The 20807-nt window shown below is 44.0% G+C and overlaps 1 protein-coding gene across 2 annotated transcripts in view; it reads right to left on the reverse strand.

The window, feature by feature from the left end:
- gsg1l (gsg1-like) overlaps nucleotides 1–20807 on the reverse strand; it is a 38752-nt gene that overhangs the window by 4302 nt on the left and 13643 nt on the right. Inside the window, exons 2-4 of one of the 2 annotated variants that reach the window (XM_024802097.2) lie at nucleotides 16245–16292; nucleotides 3146–3298; nucleotides 60–171 (exon numbers count right to left, since the gene is read on the reverse strand). In XM_024802097.2, the coding sequence (XP_024657865.1) occupies nucleotides 60–171; nucleotides 3146–3298; nucleotides 16245–16292 (313 nt within the window). The remainder of the gene's footprint in view (nucleotides 1–59; nucleotides 172–3145; nucleotides 3299–16244; nucleotides 16293–20807) is intronic. The other variant, XM_004556406.5, reaches the window with a different exon arrangement.

Consider the following 20807-nt stretch of genomic DNA (forward strand, 5'->3'; position numbering starts at 1 on the left):
GTTTAATGTTGGGGTGACGCTAGTTAGGGGTTAATGTGTGTGGGGGGCTGTGGACTGACCAGAAGGACCATCCATAGTCCCAGCTGTGAGGCCTCCAGTCTTCAGGACCCAGACTGACTGTGATCTGGAACACCTGGGTGTACATCATGTGGGCCACCATACCCAGAAGACCTGCAGCACGCACACACACACACACACACACACACACACACACACACACACACACACACACACACACACACACACGTGAACAAATTCATTATGGAAACCATTAAAAAGGGCTTTTAAGACAAACCGATCAAAACATAATATTGGAGCCAAATTTACACACCGTACAGCACAGTCAGTGCCCCTGTGCAGCCATGGTAGCAGCCTGATACTGTTGCTTAAATATAATATGAAACCGATCTGCATGTGCTGTAACAACCCCCTCTGAGCAGGCTCTTGGTGACAGTGGGGAGGAAAAACTCCCTTTGAGCAGGAAGCATGCGTTCAGGCGGATCTGGTTCTGTGAAGCCGCTGAGACTGATTTCGGTGAAATGTGGAGACCTTAATTTTTAATGACTGAATCTCAGTCTGTAAACACATTTCAACATTAAATGTAATCTGATTACAATCAGTAGGTACATTTTAGTTCAGTTTTAGAGTCTCAAAGTCATTTCAGCCTCATCTTCACTCAGATACTCATCTCTGAAGTTCAGCTGTGACAGACATTTTTCCATCCCTGTGATTGATTACAACACGACCAATGATTGATCACTGATCAGTGTGTTATGTGTCTAAAGCTTTACAGGATCAGGAGCAGGAGAACGACTGTGTGTCAGCTGCATCACTGCCCACAGAGTCAGACAAATGAACACTACAGACTTTATTCTAAGCTGATAATAAACCTGTGACATAAGTGCTGTCTCCGTCCTTCCATACTGGGGACTAAATGATCATAAAAGTGCTCTTGTTAAGGACAGAAAATAACAATCTAATGTCCAGTGTTTGACTTTAATGTTCAGGAACTTTATAAATGACGAAATGAGGGTCAGACAGGCGCTTCACATTTATCCATCAGTAAATCAAGTAACAGCATGATTTATTCTAAGGCTTTTTCTGGGGGGGCTAATTGAGTTTTTAAAAACTTTTCTGGACGCATAAACACATTTAAGCATCACCATTAGACAAAATGTCTTTAACACATTAAATATTCCTGTTTTAATGAGTCCTCTTTAGTCCCAGGTCAGTTCAAACCCTGTGAGGACGGCTTGGAGACACATTAGTGTGTTTTCTTGCTCTTACATAACAACAGAAACCCTCAGCACGAGACAGTCTGCCACCATAATTACCACAAAGCAAAAACAACAGTAAATCACTGCAGCCCAACAGTAATGACTCAGAACACATGTAATGATCATAATTAGTCATTATACAGAATCAATTGAATCAATGGGCGCGCTCGGAAACATCCAATCAATTACAGAGAGCGACACAATCAGTCAGCAGAATTACAACAAAGTCAAAACGCCGCGGCGCAAACGAGTCGATGTGACATTAACAAAGGCGTTATACATCACAATCACGTGTGTGTGTGTGTGTGGGGGGGGGGGGGGGGGGGGGGGTTTATGCTCCATATTCATCAGCTTTAAGACACCCACCATTACTTTTTATTTATTTATTAGTAAATCAAAGCTGTTTGTTGATGTCTTCACTTTTAATACTCCATATTTGTATTCCTGAACTCCACTGGAGCAGATTTGCATGAGTCACAGTTTAAATTTTCAGCTTCCTCTGATTGGCTGGCCCTTGTATACGAAGAAGGTTGAAGAAGAAGGTTGGCTGGGTGGGAGGGGAAAGGCGGAGCCTGGTAAAACAGGCGGGAGCCCTCATCAGGTGGCTGGGTTCAGGCCAACCGCTATAGGTGGCATCCAATCAGGACGCCACCTGGGTGCTCTCAGACAGCGAGTAGGCCTTTGGGTAGAGCCACAACTTGCTGGTGAGATTATGTATTGCATTTAGCACGAAGAAATGGAAAACTTTTTAGGGAAACTTAATTTGTGGCAGTGATAAATAGTTTATGTGGCTCACAGTGGGGTGGGGGCTCTTTGCAGAAGTTTGTTTTGGGCTCCTGAGAATGCAGGGCTCAGGTGTGGAGTATACACGTTGGTCTCCTTAGATGTAGCTGCAGGTCTGAAAAGTGAAGCCGATGTAAAAGTGCTTTAAACCTGCATTCCATTTAGTGCCCACCAGGGGGCGACCTCTGTGGCTGTAAAAAGTCTGAGGCAAAATGACCCTGGCTTCTTTTCTCTGTGACCTCTGTTGCTTATTTTAGGTCAAACTGAACAAATCATCAAGTGTCTTTTGTAAATGATCAGAGCTAATGATGTGTGATTGACAGCTCCACAGACAGATCCGGCCCTCGCTGGCTACGCCTGGTTTTTGGAGTACGTGAGCAGAGGGAAGGCCTGGATTTTTATCTCTGCTGTGTAATAGTTTTCAAAATGTCAATTACCTTTCCCTGGTGGAGAATGAGCATGAGGTTTTTACATAATTCAGAGCAGAAGTGTCACTTGTGATATGAAGTGATTAAGGGAGCGTGCTTCAGAGGTTTGCTGCATAAATGCTGTAAAATGTGCCGCTGTCCTCTGAGAGGAGCAGAGTGACGGATGCATCGCCAGCTTCTTGTGTAAGAGGTTTAACGTAAATTGGGGAAAAAATCCCTGGCACCGCCACATCCGAGGCTGCCATGGGATAACCTCTGACCCTGGACGACCTCACAAATCTGCCTCAGGCTCTGTCCGCTCTGCTGCTGATTCTCACAGCAATACTCAGAATATATGTAAATGATGCCCAGTGGTGTTTAAAGGATGTTCCTGATGCCAAATTTCACTGGACACGAATTATCTTTTGCCAGGAAAATCAACAGAGAAGAAGAAGTGAAGAATAAAAAAAGAGAAAAAATGAGGAGAGGGACTAAGAGACAAAAAACTAAAGAGTTAGATGAGGGAAAAGAGAAAAAGCAGGAAGAGGAAGCAGAAGAAGAATTAGAACGGAGGAGGAAGAAGCAGAAGAAGAAGCAGAAGAAGAAGCAGAAGAAGAAGAAGCAGAAGAAGAAGAAGAAACGCAAGAAGAAGAATAGGAAAGGAAACTTGCATCTTACCGGACAGCACGGTGAAAACGGCGGCGAAGGCGTTGAGTTTGAGTCCGTCGATGACGTTGCTGGAGTGGAAAAGCTCGAGACACATGAGGCTGAAGCCGACCACCAGCAGCAGGATGTAGAGCACCTCGGACACCACGGACAACCACAGCACGCCTACAGACACCAACAGACCGCTCAGTCAGACAGACCTCACATAGATGCGTCCCGGACTTCTGAAGCTACGAGGGCTCAAAACGCTGGAGAGAAACTTTGTCTCCCATTTGTTCCAACTTCAGCCATTCATTCATCTGCTGTCCAATAAGCCACAAACCTGTGATGAAACTTTGATGAATTCTCGGATAATGACACATCTCTCCTCTGTAGTGAGGACAATGCACTTAGAGCTCAAAACAAGGTGAGGTTATTTGTTTCTCATCATCCCAGAGGAGGACAGGAAGGTGTTTGAGCCCTCTGGTCATAGACAGGGAAAAAAACCCTGCAGAGCTCAGAGAGACATTATAAAGGATGATGAACAGCTGTTACAACCCCGCTGTACCGTATGACATTTTTAAAGCACAGAAGAGATGTCATCCTGTAGCAGAAGCTGCCCTTGGGGTCCGCTACCACGCTTCTTTTCTCCACACGTATTATTTCTAAAAAGGCAAAAAGCTCCTCACGACACAGAATTAAACAGGATTATCTGCTCCTCTCCGCTCTGCTCTGCTGAGGATGAAGAGGAGGTAAAATTACAACCTCCAGGCTGAATTTTCAATTTGAATGTCAGTGAGTTTTGGTGCGGCGCTTCAAAACCCCCAAACTGGGAATATTGATCACTAATTTTGTCTTTGCTCTTTTCTCTAGGCAAGGTGGCAACCAACTACTGTTTCCTCTGCATCAGGATGCTAACCTTTCATCCATGTCATCGTCTCCACGTGGACATATTTCTTCCAAACGGTCTAAAAATCATTTCCGACTCCTTAATGAATCTTAACGAGCATCTTTAACTTCAAACAACTGCAAAGGAGAAGCCAGACTGTGTATTTCATGTGGTAGCACTGCTTTAAAGTCAGGGAACGACACTTCCATCCACTTTAGCCAATACAGATCATTTGAATATTGGCACCATGGAGATAAAGAGGAAGAGTCTGTGTGTCTCTGCTTAGACTGCTGTCAGATAAGCAGGAGAAACCTGTTCGCATTCCAGCACAACAAATTTAGTTTGTTTGTTTTGTTGTTTAGAAGTAAACAACAGTTATCGGGTGCACTGACATCACGGTTCACACGAGCAGTGACACAGATAAGGTGGAGCTCAGTCATGTGGAATGATCTCAGACTAAATCAATCCACATCAAAAGGAAGGAGGTGGCGTGGGCATCTGACTAAAGTGCCTCCTGGATGCCTCCTAGGTCAAGTGTTCCTGGGAGGAGGTCCTGGGACAGACCCAGGACGTCTCTGCTGCAATGGGGACCTGATAATTGGTAAAGGATGGATGGATGGCTAGGGTAGACAGGTGGAAAAGGTGGAGGGATGCATGAACGCATGAATAAAAATACCTGATGGTCAAACTAAAAGAGCACCTGACTGACTCATATGACATCTGCTATTGAAGCGGAAACCAGAATCTAGCCAGCTTTATTAAGCATCTAAAGATGTTATTACCTGAAAATATAATAAAATATATAAAGAATAAATTGAACCTAAATGCACCGGTGCTTTATATGTCACGAGCTGGTGCTGCGAGACTCGTTGGGCACAGATGCCGAAGGACGCCTTGTGCTTGTGGAGATACAAGCAGGTTTGATGGCTCAGCAGAATCTGACACCCCGGAAATGCGAACAGGATGAATATCTCCCAGTACGAGCAAGGCCAGCGTGCCCTGTGTCAGTTATCAGTTCAGCGCACAAAGTGTCTTCTACTCATGTGAGTTTCTCCCAATGTGAAGTGTAAGTGCTGAGAGGAGGAAAATGAAGCACATGTGCAGCGACAGCCCAACGCTGACACAAAGAAGCAGCTCGGGAACTTTCTCTCTCATCAGCCACACGAGCAGATTTTATTCAGATGCTTCCGAGCTCGTCCTGCATCAATCCGCTTATTTAATCACATCAAACTCCCAGCGAGAGATGAAAGATGACAAGAGACGCTGCTCTGACTCGAAACCCTGTAACCGGCGTGACCCCGCAGGTCGCACGAATTTGACTCCACGCTCTCTGATTTCTTATTAGCCGCCGCTGTAATTTCCACACAGTCGATACAAACAAATTCCAGAGGTATAACCGCCTGCGGGGGAATTCAGAGTGCAACAATATTGACCAAAAACAATTTTCTCCCCTGTTTCTGTCTTATTGAATATGCACCAGTAGACTGAGCAGACTTCATTAGACTGAAGGCAGAAAATAAAATGTGCTGTGAAGGACTAAACCAACACTTCCTGATAACAGGAAGGAAGCAGCTCATCAGACCAAGTCTCATGTAAATGATATAATTACACCTTTAATTACTCTGTGCGCGCGAGTGTGTGTGTTTTCCTGAGCTTGTCAGTGGTGTGTGAAGTCAACAGTTTCTTGGGTTAATACATTTCATTTTTTGGGTTTTAGAGTTTTAAAAAACATTTTCATGTCATCAAATGCAAATTCTGGTGAATTAATGCTGCTGTAACAGTTTAACCTGATACTCGATACTTGGTTTTACCTGCTGTCACCCCAGCAGGTAGGTTTGAGTGTTCCAAAGGGATTTGTGTCTTCTCCTGGGATCAAACTGGGTTTCAGTTTTATCACATTTTAGGAGTTGAAAGTGTCCAAATTTGGATGAGAGGGTGGAGTGCTAAGTGTTCGGCCAACACTAACTAGCTTAGTTATCCATAGATTGCATGGGAGCAGGACACAGACAGACAGGCCTGCTCAGTAACTTCCAAATTAATTCCTGAAATTCCTAGAAACTGGAGACTTTTGGATGGCCTGTGAGCACAGTACCAGGACCAGCTACAACTATAACCACCCGCTTCACCATCCAGCTGTCAGCCATTAAGGCCATGCCCTTTATTTCAAGCATCGAGTTTCCACGAACGGTAAAATTATCAGTAATGACCAAACATTTAATGTAAACATTTAATGACCTTTTGTACAAGGGTGTAAAAATATCTGTTTCTGCCATTGGTGGAGACTGACCAGTGACTGAGTTTCTGACCAGTTATCTAATCATATTACCTCTAATTTGGCTAATATTTAAGACAGTTGAAAAATCAGGTTCATTTATTAAATGTATCCAGGTTTTGGAAAATGACATTTTTTCCCTATTTTGCCTCAGTGCAGACTTTCAGCTTTCATTCAAGACATTTACCCAAAGTGCTCCACTACCTGTTCGGGCATTGTAGCCGTTTTTATAAACAAGTCCCCATTTTTAGAGGACCAAAAGTAATTGGACAATAGCCAAGCAGTTTCACTGCCAAGCGAGACCAAGTCCCTCATTATTCCATGACAAATTAAGCAGATTAAAGATCTGGAGCTGGTTTCAAGTGTTCACCAGAACTCTGAATCCAACGTCCAAAGAGATATCAGTGGAAGAAAACAAGGCCATTAGTAAGCTGAAAGAACAAAACTAAGTCTCTCAAAGATGCAGGAAAACCTTTAGATGTGACACACTCAACAAACTGGTTAATTCTTAAAAATAAAAATAAAATGCATTAGTCAGCTCATACTGAAAAGAAAAAACTTTTACAACAACATGCAAACCATGGATTAGACTCAAGATCAGGCAAGTCAGAAAACATCTAAAGAGTCGGCAGAGTTCTGGAAAAATGAAAGAAATCTTTGGAAAGATGAAGAAATTATGATGAAATTATAGCAGAATGATGGAACAAGAAGAGAACGGAGAACATCATCTGAAGCAGAGCACATCATATGGCGGAGGTAGTGTTATGGCACTGGACTGTGTGGCTGCCAATGGCACCGGGTCACTGGTGCCTATTGATCACCGACTGCTGATAGAAGCAGCAGAGCTCAACTTCCTGTTCAGATTCAGCCAAAGCTGATCAGGCAGAGCCTCACAGTGCAGATAATTACCCAAAGCAAAAGCAACTCAAGACTTTCCCAAGGAAACGAAATGAGATTTGATGGCCCAGTTAGCTTCCTGATCTCAACCCACCAGCTTTTCAGTTATTAGTTACAAAACTGAAAGCTGAGAGACGCAAAAAGATGCAGCAGCTAAGGCTGCAAATTTACATTTTTTTTTGGAATTTAGTGCAAACGTTCACACAAAATAAGTCTTGGGACCAAAGACGATAACTACCCACACCTTTCTGACAAATGTAACTTGGCAAATAAGATGAGAGCAGACAACGAAGGGTCTCATGAAAAGTTAAAAGTCTGTTTGCATATGAAAATAAACAGAAGTGGCCCAACAGCTGAACCTCTTTAAACTCCAGGATGTCAGACTCATCTTACATCGTGGATCAGATGCAGCACACTTTGATGTTAAGTGTCAGTTTAAAGAAGTTTAGCTACACATTTGATCCTTCAGATATTTTAATATAAAACATTTCTATAGCAGATAGAAAAAAAACATTTTAATCTATAATCGAATAACTTTTGTGTAGCATAAAAATACAGTTAGAGTCCAAAGCTTATTCCTTTCGATGTCCAGTGAGGCTGAACTGGAGTCTTTGCTGGGTTGATTCTGGACCCCGAGCCTCATGTTTGACACCCCTGCTGTAATCTTTTCCTATGGTACGCACGTCTGAGTCCCAGTCCCAGTTTTCATAATTCCCTGTTCCAAAGAGTTTATATTAGTTTACAGCACCCATGCAGTCACCACTGATAGCCAGCTACATGTTCGCGCATCATCTGTATGTTTGATCTTAATGACACACACAGATGTAAAGAAAAATAAATGGCGTTTGTCATGTCATCTCTCAAGTGGGTCTGGTTCTGCTGGAGTGGGCGGGACTTGAATCCTGGCTTCGATTCGCTCTCGCTGACTCTTTCCGTCTAATCAAATTAAGAGTTGTTTTTTTTGTTTCACTTTTCATTAAGAGCAGACTTGGATCTGACTGAGGAGCAGCTGCGTGTTATAAAACCCAGCAGCAGGCATGTCGGGCCCAAAGGAAGGCAGATTAACATATCGTATCCTTGTGTGGGAAGCAAGGTCACCCCGCTCAATACATCATATCATCCACCTCTGCTCCATGCATCACTCCTGCTCTTCCAGATGGCATTAACAGATGAAACCATCGCAGAACTTTCATTATTAACTACCTGCTCTGCATGAAGCAGAGAATTAGAGGCAACGCCCCACATGCACCAAAATATTCCCTTTCTTCTGGATGCTCAAATATTCCTTTCATTCGCTGCAGGATATAAACAACATGAAATAATCTGCTCTTATCTGCAGTTAGGATGAATCTTGATGAGCTGCAATATTCCCTCATTATTCAGCATCCTCTTCTTAATATATTCTGCACTTCATTTGGGTTTAAAAAGAGTTTAACGTTATACAAGAGGACCTTCTCATGAGGTAAGCCTTTCATGTTCTGGTCAGGTTACAGTCGGCAAAAGCAAACTTTGGAAACGTTGCTTAAAATCTGTCTAAAATTTTGATGTGAACATACGGCCACATCCTCACCTTTGTTAGGCGACAGGCTCCAATAACTTCCATAAATCACCAGTGACACCACACAGGAAAAGACTCAGCCTGTTTCATATCAATTAATAAGTGTCACTTTGCCTCTTCCCCCTCCTTTGTCAATATAATAACGATGACGGCCTCAGGATGCTTCGAATGAATCTCAGAATCTTAAAATCCGAAGACCCAGTTTAGAGATGTATTCCACTATTTTCCTCATTTTCCCATTTCTTTCTTCAACTCATAGATCAACTATGACTTTCCTTAGATATATACACTATCTACAGATGTGCTCCATTATATTTCAATTCCAGCTGTGACAGCAAACTTCTCATTGCATTTTTCGGTGGTGGGAACTGGTCTTACACTGGTCCCAGTTTCTAACTAATCAGTGCTGTAATGGTGCTGGTATTGCTGGTTTAACTAAAGTACTTCTAGAAGCCTCTTGGTATCGCATCATGGCTGCAGTTTGACAGTTATTTAGAAGCTCTTGTCTAAATATTTGGAGAAAAGAGACATAACTTTTATTTTGATCTACCAAATACTGCAGTTCCTTTAATGTCCACTAGAGGCTCCAGCAGTAAATCTGCAAAAACTGTTTTAGTCACTTTAGTTCATTTCTTAAATTTCTTTCCTTTTTTAGGGGTGCGGCCTCTTGGCGAGACCCTGAACTGGACCTCTGGACCGTGTTTGTGCTGTTGGAGCCTTTTGGAGCATTTTTAATGACATCATCTGTCCAATAATATGGCCGCTGTGAGGTGACTAACAGGCTGTCCAAGGAGTCTGAGCTCCAGTTATAGTGAGTAAAATTTCATGAATTTGACTGGATGTTGATTAGCACCAGGTAGCAGGTATCTGTGTCTATTTGCTGCACCCATACGTCCAAGGATCTGACACGCTACTCACGACAGCTAACATTAGCCACCCTCTGGTCCAAATACAGAACTTCGGTATTTTAAAAACAGAAAAATATTAAATTGTTCAGGGAAAACGTGAAAGATGAAGTTTAAAAGTATCCAAGGACTAAAGTCCAACCTTTATATACAGTCTATATATTTAACTGTCATCTCCTGCTACGTTTGGTAAACTGAACATATAAATAAATACACACTCTTTCCTCTGCAATGACGGCGGTAATGACTGGAATCTTCTAATCACAAGTTTTAAAGTGCTTTGAGTTGTTTTTATAATTAGACAGAGGGGTTTGTGGTAAATGCAGTTTAAAAAGCAAAACAAAAATGCAGCTATGTTACTTTTGGAAGATTGCATCAATCTTACCTGCATGGTACCACAAACTTCAGCACCAGTTGTAATTACAGAAAGGGGTCAAAGGTTAGTCCATGTGACCTTATTTAAGGTAGCATGTCCCAACTCTCCGCATACTTCCTGTAGAACGAGCTTTGGAAAGGCAGTTGCAGCTCTACAGTCTGGCCGAGCAGATGTCACAGTTTATGTGGGACATTTTTATTCAGCCTCCTTGTCTGATGTATTCAGCCGATGTCCCACATTTTGATCGGCTTCAAAGGAATTTCACTTTCCTGCAGTGAGTTTTATTTCCTGATGGATGTGAAGGAAGCAGTAAAGTAGAAGTTAACCTGGGTTTTGCAGCTTAACAGTGAAAGTTGCAGATCACCATGATTCCAGATGGATACGATGGAAGATACCACAAAGACAGTCAAGTGAGCAGGAATACTGAGACACTGAGTTTTGTCCGCTGACCTGACAGAGATAATTGGAAGCAGGAGATGGCCGTTAGAACATTTATGGAAGGCTTCCAAGCTTGAGGTCCATAGGGTACATCTCAAGGAATCAATTTTCTCACTTAACGACAGGATAAAAAAATGGCAGAAATGAATATTTTGCTAATCTAATAGCTTAAAAAAAGAAAAATCCCAGAGTATTGTTTGATACGATTAAGAACATTGTCTCTCCTGATATTCCTCATGTACCAGTCTATACTAAATCTGATTGTAATGACTTTTTAAACTATTTTGTTAATAAGGTCGCTGCCGTCAGGTCGAATATTTCTCCATCATCCTCTCAGTATCACACGTGCTTACCTCTGATACCTGCTCCTCTTTTACTCCTGTTACCTTACAAGACATCAGTGTCTGCTTGGTCAGATGAAACTGACTTCAAGCCACCTTGATGTACTTCTTCGTTAGTGTGTTTAACTCTATTGGCTCCTGCATTCTGGAAATAATTAATACTTCTCTTTATACTGGCTCAGTTTCCAGCTATTTTAAACAAGCTATTGTTGAACTAATGTTAAAGAAACCTAATTTGGACCCATCTCTTCCAAGCAGTTACAGGTATTTTCCAGTCCGGGTTCTGCAAATTACACTCCACTGAAACCGCTTTGCTTAAAGTGTCTCTGATGGCAGCAGAGTCAGGAGAGTACACCGTTCTGGTTCTGTTGGATCTCAGCTCTGCTTTTGATACTGTTGATCACAGCATCCTGATAAATAGGCTGAAGGACTCGTTTGGGATCACTGGTGTTGTTTTAAATGGTTTATGTCGTATCTATCTGAGAGATCCTTTACTGTCTGTATGAATAATGTGTTGTCTGAAACATCAGTTCTGCCTTCTGGGGCACCTCAAGGATCCGTTTTAGGTCCGATTCTCTTTTTGCTGTATATCCTCCCTCTAGGCCAAATTATCAGACGTTACATATTTCTTATCATCTCTATGCTGATGACATTCAGTTATACTGTTCTTTCAAAGCTTCTGAGTTTTATAAATTGTCGTCTTTAAATAATTGTCTGTCTGAGATCAAACAGTGGTTAAATGACAGTTTCCTCCAGTTAAATGCAGATAAAACAGAAACCTTGATTATTGCACCTGATCACATGCTCTCAGAAAATAAGCAGCACTTCAGTTTTTTTAGACCCTTCATTTCAGTCGCGTCTCAGAAACGTATATTTGACAGTTCAATGTCTCTTGAGAAACACTAAACAACTTGTCCGGAACTGTTTTTATCATCTAAGAAACATTTCTAAACTCAGACGTGTGTCAAAGGCAGAACTTGAGATGATTCATGCTTTTATCTCTTCTCGTTTGGATTATTGTAACGGTCTTTTTACTTGTCTCAACAAATCCGCTCTGGATCGCCTTCAGTCTGTACAGAATGCAGCGGCAAGACTTTTAACTGGCACAAACAAGAGGTCACACATTGCTCCAGTTTTGGCTTCTCTTCATTGGTTGCCTGTAAATTTTAGGGGTCATTTTAAAATTTTAGTTGTAACTTTTAGAGCTCTGCACGGTGAAGCTCCCCAGTATATCTCTGACCTGCTGAAACCTCATGCTTCATCCCGAGCACTTAGGTCGTCAGGTCAGAGGCTACTGGTACTAGGTTTAAAACACGTGGGGATCGGGCTTTTCAGGCTGTGGGACTCCCTGCTGTTGTCGTTACGCGGTCTAGACTCCATCGACTGGATGTAAAAAGCAGCTGAAGACATTTTTATGCAAACATTTTTTTTCACTGTTTTATATTATTTTATTTGTATTTCTGAATTTATTCTGAAGCACTTTGTGATTTTTATCTGTGAAATATGCTATATAATTCTATTGGCAAGATGGCGGCGCGCACAGACGCAGCGGCCCGGAGCTCCTACACTTTTGTACTTTTGGTGGTACTGTGTATTATTTCACACAGTCTGGGGTTACTTCAATACAACAGAGATGATCTACTACAACTAAGCCGTGGAGATCTTCAACTAACATCCGAGTATCTCATCCCCCCGGAGATCGTTAAGCAACCCCCGGGGCTACCCGCAACAGCAAGCCGCAGGAGGAGACGTTGCGAGCGGAGGCAGAAGAGAGGCAGGCGGGGAGGCCTGTGGGCACGGCTAAAGACTGGTCCGTTTAAACCACCACTCCCGATCATATTCCTCTCCAACGCCCGTTCAATCCGTTACAAACTGGATGAAATACGACTGCAGATCGCCACTCGACGGACTTTTAATAACTGTTCGTGCATGATTTTCACTGAAACCTGGCTGGACAGCGCCATTCCCGATGCGGCTATTGATCTAGCAGGCCGCACCGCCTATCGAGCCGACAGGTCTGCGGACTCGGGTAAGAAGACTGGCGGGGGGCTGTGCATCTATATTAACAACCTTTGGTGCACGAACGTCACGGTAACTGAAAGACTGTGCAGTACAGAGGTAGAACTGTTGGTGTTAAAGTGCCGTCCATTCTATCTCCCTCTGGAATTTTCTGCCGTTTACATCTGCGCTGTTTACATTCCACCAGATGCTAATGCTAAGCTAGCGTTAGCACAATTGAGCAGCAGCATCAATAACAGCCTGGTAGCACACCCGGACAGTGTCTTTATTGCGGCTGGGGATTTTAACCACGCGGACCTGAAATCTGTACTTCACAATTTCCACCGTAATGTGAAGTGTGCTACCAGAGGAGATAGAACGTTGGACCAGGTGTACACCAACATGGCGAATGCGTACAGAGCCCAGGCTTATCCCCACCTGGGTCTGTCAGACCATCTCTCCCTTCTGCTACACCCAATATACACACAAAAGATCAAGAGCACTGGGATTACAACCAAAACCGTGAGAACATGGCCGCAGGACGCTATTCCGATGCTTCAGGACTGTTTCCACTGCACAGACTGGGATGTATTCAAGGTGCAGGACACTGACAATCGTGTCGCATTGGACAGTTACACCTCCACTGTCTTGGACTACATCTGTTTCTGTGTGGACAATGTAACAACTTGGAAACGATTCCGTGTGTTCCCTAATAATCCACCCTGGATGACACACGGAGTTCAACAACTTATTCGAACGAGGAACAACGCTTTCAAATCCGGGGACCAGGAAGCATACAGTGCTGCCAGGGCCAACCTGAGAAGAGGCATCAAGACTGCCAAGCAGCAGCACAGGAGGCGTATCGAGGCCAGGTTTGAGAACAACACAAACCCAAGGCAGGTCTGGGAGGGCATCAGGGCTATCACGGACTACAAAAGGAGAACACCATCACCCTCAGCCGACAGTTCTACTCTGGCTGAGGATCTAAATCTCTTTTATGCCCGTTTTGACAGGGAGAACACCGACCCTGTCCTGTCCCCTCTCCCCTCAACCGACCCTGCTCCAGTCCTGAGCACTCATGAGCTGAGGTGTGTGTTCCGGAGCATTAACACCAGGAAGGCGGCCGGGCCGGATGGAGTGCTGGGCCGGGTGCTAAAAGACTGTGCTGCGGACCTGGCGGACGTCTTCACCTCTATATATAACACCTCGTTGTCCTGTTCACTGGTACCATCCTGTTTCAAAGCAGCAACCATCGTTCCCATCCCAAAACAGTCAAATGTCACATGTCTGAACGATTTCAGACCTGTGGCACTCACCCCCATTCCCGCCAAATGCCTGGAGAGACTGGTCATTAAACACATCAGAGCTGCTTTTCCACCATCCCTGGACTCGCACCAATTTGCATACAGGGAGAACCGGTCAACCGAGGATGCGATCGCCACAGTGCTGCACACATTACTGAAGCACTTGGAACACAGGAACACCTATGCACGGCTCCTCTTTGTAGACTACAGCTCGGCTTTTAATACCATCCGGCCATACAAACTCCGTCCCAAACTCCACCAACTGGGACTTAACTCCTCTCTGTGCAACTGGATTGTGGACTTCCTCACTAACCGTAGACAGAGTGTCAGAGTGGGTAAGAACACCTCTTCCACCCTTGTGGTCAACACCGGTGCCCCTCAGGGGTGTGTTCTGAGCCCTCTGCTATACACTCTCTTCACCCATGACTGTATTTCCTCCTGCGCGTCCAATCTCATTGTTAAGTTTGCAGATGACACTACAGTGCTCGGACTTATATCCAACAACGATGAGACAAACTATAGGACAGAGGTGCAACAACTAGAGTCATGGTGCCACGACAATAACTTGGTCTTAAACACCAAAAAGACCAAGGAGATCATTGTAGATTTCCGGAAGAGGGGTCATAACAACCATCTGCCTCTCTTCATTGGCAGTGAGGCGGTGGAGAGGGTGAGCAGTTTTAAATTCTTGGGGGTAACTGTGACCGAGGACCTGTCCTGGGGCAACCATATCACCTCAGTTGTACGGAAGGCCCAACAGCGCCTCTACTACCTGAGGAGACTGCGGAGCGCACACATTCCCAGATCTCTGATGTTGAACTTCTACAACTGTGCCATCAGCAGCGTTCTGACGTATGGATTTCTAGTGTGGTTCCCCAGCTGCACCAAGGCCGATCAGCAAGCACTCCAGCGGGTGGTGAAAGAAGCTGGCAGAATTATTGGAACAAGTCTGCCAGAGATCAGTAATATCTTCCCCACTCGCTGTCTGAGGAGGGTGCACAGTATCCTGCGGGACCAACATCACCCTGCGCGCCACCTTTTCCATCTGCTGCCCTCAGGGAGAAGGTACAGGTCTATACAGGCCAGAACATCCAGACTGGCCAACAGCCTGTATCCACAGGCTGTGAGGCTCCTGAACTCTCTGCCCCCCTCTCACGGACAATAACCATATCCAACTTCTTAATAGCAATGAACTGGTCTGCATTGGTGCATCATATCTTTATTCTCTTCCCCCTCCTGCCCCCCCCTTTCTTAAATAGATAACTATCATATCTGATATCATATCTCACAGTACAATAATATTGAATGGGTTGCATTGTTGTACTTTGTCATGTTTCTCAGGTCTTTGTCTGAATTTCTACGAACACTACTTGTCATGTTCTCATGTTATTGTTAAGGATTGTCTTATTGCATTGGAGTCACACTGGGTTAAATATGTACACTTGGGTTTTAAGGGGTATTTATTATTTTCTTCTTCTTCTTCTTTTTTTTTTGGGGGTTGTATTGAAGCCCCAAACGCAATTTCATTGTTCTTGACAATGACAATAAATAAATACTAACTACTAACTAACTACTAAATAAATTTTACTTACTTACTACTTAGTAGTTAAAAGAAGTTTAACAGTTTCAGTGATATAAAAAGGGAATAAAGAGTATATGCAGGAAGAAGAAAGAAACTTCAGCTTTTATCTCCAGAGAGAGTTGGAAAAGTCTCCTTCAGATTAAAATCACAAGGTAAACACCAAACCTGTAACCTCCACTGTGAGTTTATTTCAAGTTTGATATGTCAAAATGACCATGCAGCGTTGGTGACGTGTCCCACACAAACATGCTTGTTATTGTCATTTTAGATGTGAACTCATAACACACAAGGGCACAGCACTACAGTCGTCCAGGAGGTGAGAGGTAATAAAAAACTCTGAGAGCCCAGAATTCACATTTTTCTTAGTGCACCACAGGTGAAAACCCTCTGAAACAGTGAAAGAGTCCAAAAACGAAAGAGTGTGTGTGTGTGTGTGTGTGTGTGTGTGTGTGTGTGTGTGTGTGTGTGTGTGTGTGTGTGTGTGTGTGTGTTTGGTTTTTTTCCCTTGGCCCAGTGAACAGGTGGGGAGCGGCAGGGAGTGGCGAAGCTGCCTAATGACCATCATCACTCACCTCTCTCCGATGCCGGGGCCAAATCAATGAAGCTCCGACACTTCTCACCTGAGAGGAGAGAGAAAGGGAGAGGAAGGAGAGAGGGAGATGTAGATGTAAAGAGGGAAGAAGAGGTGGAGGAAACAAGGTGAATCGAGTTGGGAATAAAGGGGGGGGGGGGGGGAGCAGGTGCAGAGGATGAGGCGATTAGTGGGCAGGAGACAAGGATGGAAATGAATGCATAGGGGGGAGAGAAAAGGATAAAATGAACGTTAGTGTGGCGGACTGATACGAACTGAAACCACGTCAGGCTCACAAATAAAGACACAGTGACTCAAGATGATCCTCTGCACACTGCTGCACACTGCCAGGCATTATTAAGTTGTTTTAAAAGCTGTATTAGTCACATTCATTTGCTTTTGTTCCATCGCATTAAACAAAAGATGTTTACAGCACAGAGCTGGAGTCAGGATGAAAATCCCAAAGCAGAGAACTCAGTTAAATGATTAGAACGATCTGTTGATCCATTCTCTGACAAAAATCTGAGTCATGGTCACGAGGGCAGAGACATCCACCCATCTCCACAGTCACCTCCTCCACCATTTCTAAGGGGACACCAAGGTGTCGCCAAGACACCCGATCTCTCCGGCAGTCTGACAAAACATCGCCTAGATGTCCTCCATTGTTGTGTTATGTCATGGGGTTTTTCGAATGTATGTTTGTCACAGTTTCAGATCATCAAACAAATTCAAATATTAGACAAAGATAACAAATGTAAACACAAAATGCAGTTTCTAAATTATGGTGTTTGTTATTAAAAGGAAAATAATCCAAACCTACGTGTCCCTGTGTGAAAAACCGATTGTCACCGACCCATCATTACATAAATTAGCTGTGATGTATCACATCTTTGGAAAGCTGAATTCAGTTTCTAGCCACACCCAGGCCTGATCACTGTCATACCTGTTCACAATCAAGAAATCACTTAAATAGGACCTGCCTGACGAGGTGGAGCAGACCAAAAGATCCTCAAAAGCCAGACATCACGCCGGGATCCAAGGAAATTCAGGTACAAATGAGAAACAAAGTAACTGAGATTTCTCAGACTGGAAAAGGTTATAAAGCCATTTCTAAAGCAGAGGGACTCCAGCAAACCGCAGTGAGAGCCAATTTCCACAAATGGCAAGAACATGGAACAGTGGTGAACCTTCCCAGGATTGGCCAGCTGAAGAGAATTACCCTAAGAGCGCAGCGACGACTCATCCAAGAGGTGACAAAAGAACTGCAGGCCAGAGTTCATGACTCCACCGTAAGAAAGAGACCTGGCAAAAATGGCCTGCATGGCAGAAAACCAATGCTGAGCAAAAGGAACATAAAGAAAAATATCTGGATGATCCCCAAAACTTTTGGGAAAATATTCTGTAGACTGACGAGACAAAAGCTGAAGTTTTTGGAAGGTGTGTGTCCCATTACACCAAACCATAATACACCAGCAAGTCCACCTCTGACTAGGCCGATCCAGAGTCTTCATTTTGCTTTTCTTAAGCCACTCAAAGTCCTGACCCGAATCCGATTGAGATGCTGTGACATGACCTTTGAAGGCGGCTCATGTGTGGCTGAACTATAACAATTCTGCAAAGCTGAATGGGCCAAAATTCCTCCACAGCTGTAAAAGACTCGTTGCCTCTTATCATGACTTAAAACTGGTAACAGCAGGTGGTTAGTTTGTGATATTACTCATTGCTCTGACCTAGATTTACTGCTCTTGTATTAAGGTTTGTCTCAGTGGCAGGTGGGTCACATATTAGCCTTAACACTTTGCATATGACTGGGTAGCATTAGCAATTTATATCCAACAGCATTTTTAGTTTATGTGTTTTTGAGTACAGTTTTTAAGGAAGTGCTTCGCTTTCTCTTGTACAGTGGGGCAAAAAAGTATTTAGTCAGCCACCGATTGTGCAAGTTCCCCCACCTAAAATGATGACAGAGGTCAGTAATTTGCACCAGAGGTACACTTCAACTGTGAGAGACAGAATGTGAAAAAAAATCCATGAATCCACATGGTAGGATTTATAAAGAATTTATTCGTAAATCAGGGTGGAAAATAAGTATTTGGTCAATAACAAAAATACAACTCAATACTTTGTAACATAACCTTTGTTGGCAATAACAGAGGTCAAACGTTTACTATAGGTCTTTACCAGGTTTGCACACACAGTAGCTGGTATTTTGGCCCATTCCTCCATGCAGATCTTCTCGAGAGCAGTGATGTTTTGGGGCTGTCGCCGAGCAACACGGACTTTCAACTCCCGCCACAGATTTTCTATGGGGTTGAGGTCTGGAGACTGGCTAGGCCACTCCAGGACTTTCAAATGCTTCTTACGGAGCCACTCCTTTGTTGCCCGGGCGGTGTGTTTTGGATCATTGTCATGTTGGAAGACCCAGCCTCGTTTCATCTTCAAAGTTCTCACTGATGGAAGGAGGTTTTGGCTCAAAATCTCACGATACATGGCCCCATTCATTCTGTCCTTAACACGGATCAGTCGTCCTGTCCCCTTGGCAGAAAAACAGCCCCATAGCATGATGTTTCCACCCCCATGCTTCACAGTAGGTATGGTGTTCTTGGGATGCAACTCAGTATTCTTCTTCCTCCAAACACGACGAGTTGAGTTTATACCAAAAAGTTCTACTTTGGTTTCATCTGACCACATGACATTCTCCCAATCCTCTGCTGTATCATCCATGTGCTCTCTGGCAAACTTCAGACGGGCCTGGACATGCACTGGCTTCAGCAGCGGAACACGTCTGGCACTGCGGGATTTGATTCCCTGCCGTTGTAGTGTGTTACTGATGGTGACCTTTGTTACTTTGGTCCCAGCTCTCTGCAGGTCATTCACCAGGTCCCCCCGTGTGGTTCTGGGATCTTTGCTCACCGTTCTCATCATCATTTTGACCCCACGGGATGAGATCTTGCGTGGAGCCCCAGATCGAGGGAGATTATCAGTGGTCTTGTATGTCTTCCATTTTCTGATGATTGCTCCCACAGTTGATTTTTTCACACCAAGCTGCTTGCCTATTGTAGATTCACTCTTCCCAGTCTGGTGCAGGTCTACAATACTTTTCCTGGTGTCCTTCGAAAGCTCTTTGGTCTTGGCCATGGCGGAGTTTGGAGTCTGACTGTTTGAGGCTGTGGACAGGTGTCTTTTATACAGATGATGAGTTCAAACAGGTGCCATTCATACAGGTAACGAGTGGGGGACAGAAAAGCTTCTTACAGAAGACGTTACAGGTCTGTGAGAGCCAGAGATTTTCCTTGTTTGAGGTGACCAAATACTTATTTTCCACCCTAATTTACGAATAAATTCTTTACAAATCCTACCATGTGGATTCATGGATTTTTTTTTTCACATTCTGTCTCTCACAGTTGAAGTGTACCTCTGGTGCAAATTACTGACCTCTGTCATCATTTTAAGTGGGGGAACTTGCACAATCGGTGGCTGACTAAATACTTTTTTGCCCCACTGTATTTAGATCAGAGTGAGGATTTTGGACAGGTTGGGCTCCATGGGATGTTCTGGGATTATTGAGAGTCAGAAAGAAGTGGGAACGGTCATTGGCTGACTAATTGTCAATTACAAGTTTGTCATGTGATTAAACTTCTCTTGCTCGTGGTTGCTAACCTTCATAACTTTGTGATGTGGAGCGATACTGAATGTGTAAAAAAAGAAAAAGTGTGACTCTTTCTCAGATGGTTCTAGTTTCAGTTTCGAGTGTCCTCTTGGCTTCATTATATTTCTTCCTGGCACACTCGGGCCTCGGTGAGTTCATCAGAGCTCACGGGACCCTGCAGGTCACAGATCAGCAGCCACAACACGAGCTATAATTCAGCCCGTGCAGTGTCACGGGCAGCAGGCGGGCCCATCTATAACCAGCCCAAACACCGACGCCCACACACGCACAGAGCCATACTCGCTGAACAGCAGATGAAGACACACTCTGATCACACTGATGCTGAGGACGATTTAGGTTTCCTGTGGTGAAAGAAAAAGAACAGAAACTCAACGTCAGTCCTGCAGAAACTCTCTGAGATTCTGGAAGTCCCGTTAGCTCAACAGTGCATTCAGAAGAATAGCTTTTATGTCTAATTGGTACTTTTATTCTACAGTTTCAGCTCACATGATTCCTGTTAATCTACTGTTGCATCACCTATGGGCAGTTATTCTAACCTAGAGAGCAATCGGTGTTTGGCCTAAATGTGGGCTGCATTCAGACTTGGCTGACAGCTATGATTCAGGGTCGGTCTGGCTGACTAAATTTAGCCATAGCTTCAGCTCACATGGACCAAATTTCAGGTGTTCTTTGGCAACTGGGTCACCTCTTAACCACGAAACACTTACCCCTGTCAAGCCCATCTCATGACTGATGGGCCATTTCCGCTTCTCCTATAACAGAGTGAAAACGCTGCTGGAAATGAGCCGAATGACCCTTAACCCACTCCTTCCTGTTACCTGTTCTCCACCTGGTGCTTGTATCCTTCCTTCCTCTGTTCTCCCCTGGCTTCCTGTTGGGAACTAAACTGAAATA

This window comes from Maylandia zebra, linkage group LG4 (assembly GCF_041146795.1).
Source record: "Maylandia zebra isolate NMK-2024a linkage group LG4, Mzebra_GT3a, whole genome shotgun sequence".
NCBI classification, from domain to species: domain Eukaryota; kingdom Metazoa; phylum Chordata; class Actinopteri; order Cichliformes; family Cichlidae; genus Maylandia; species Maylandia zebra.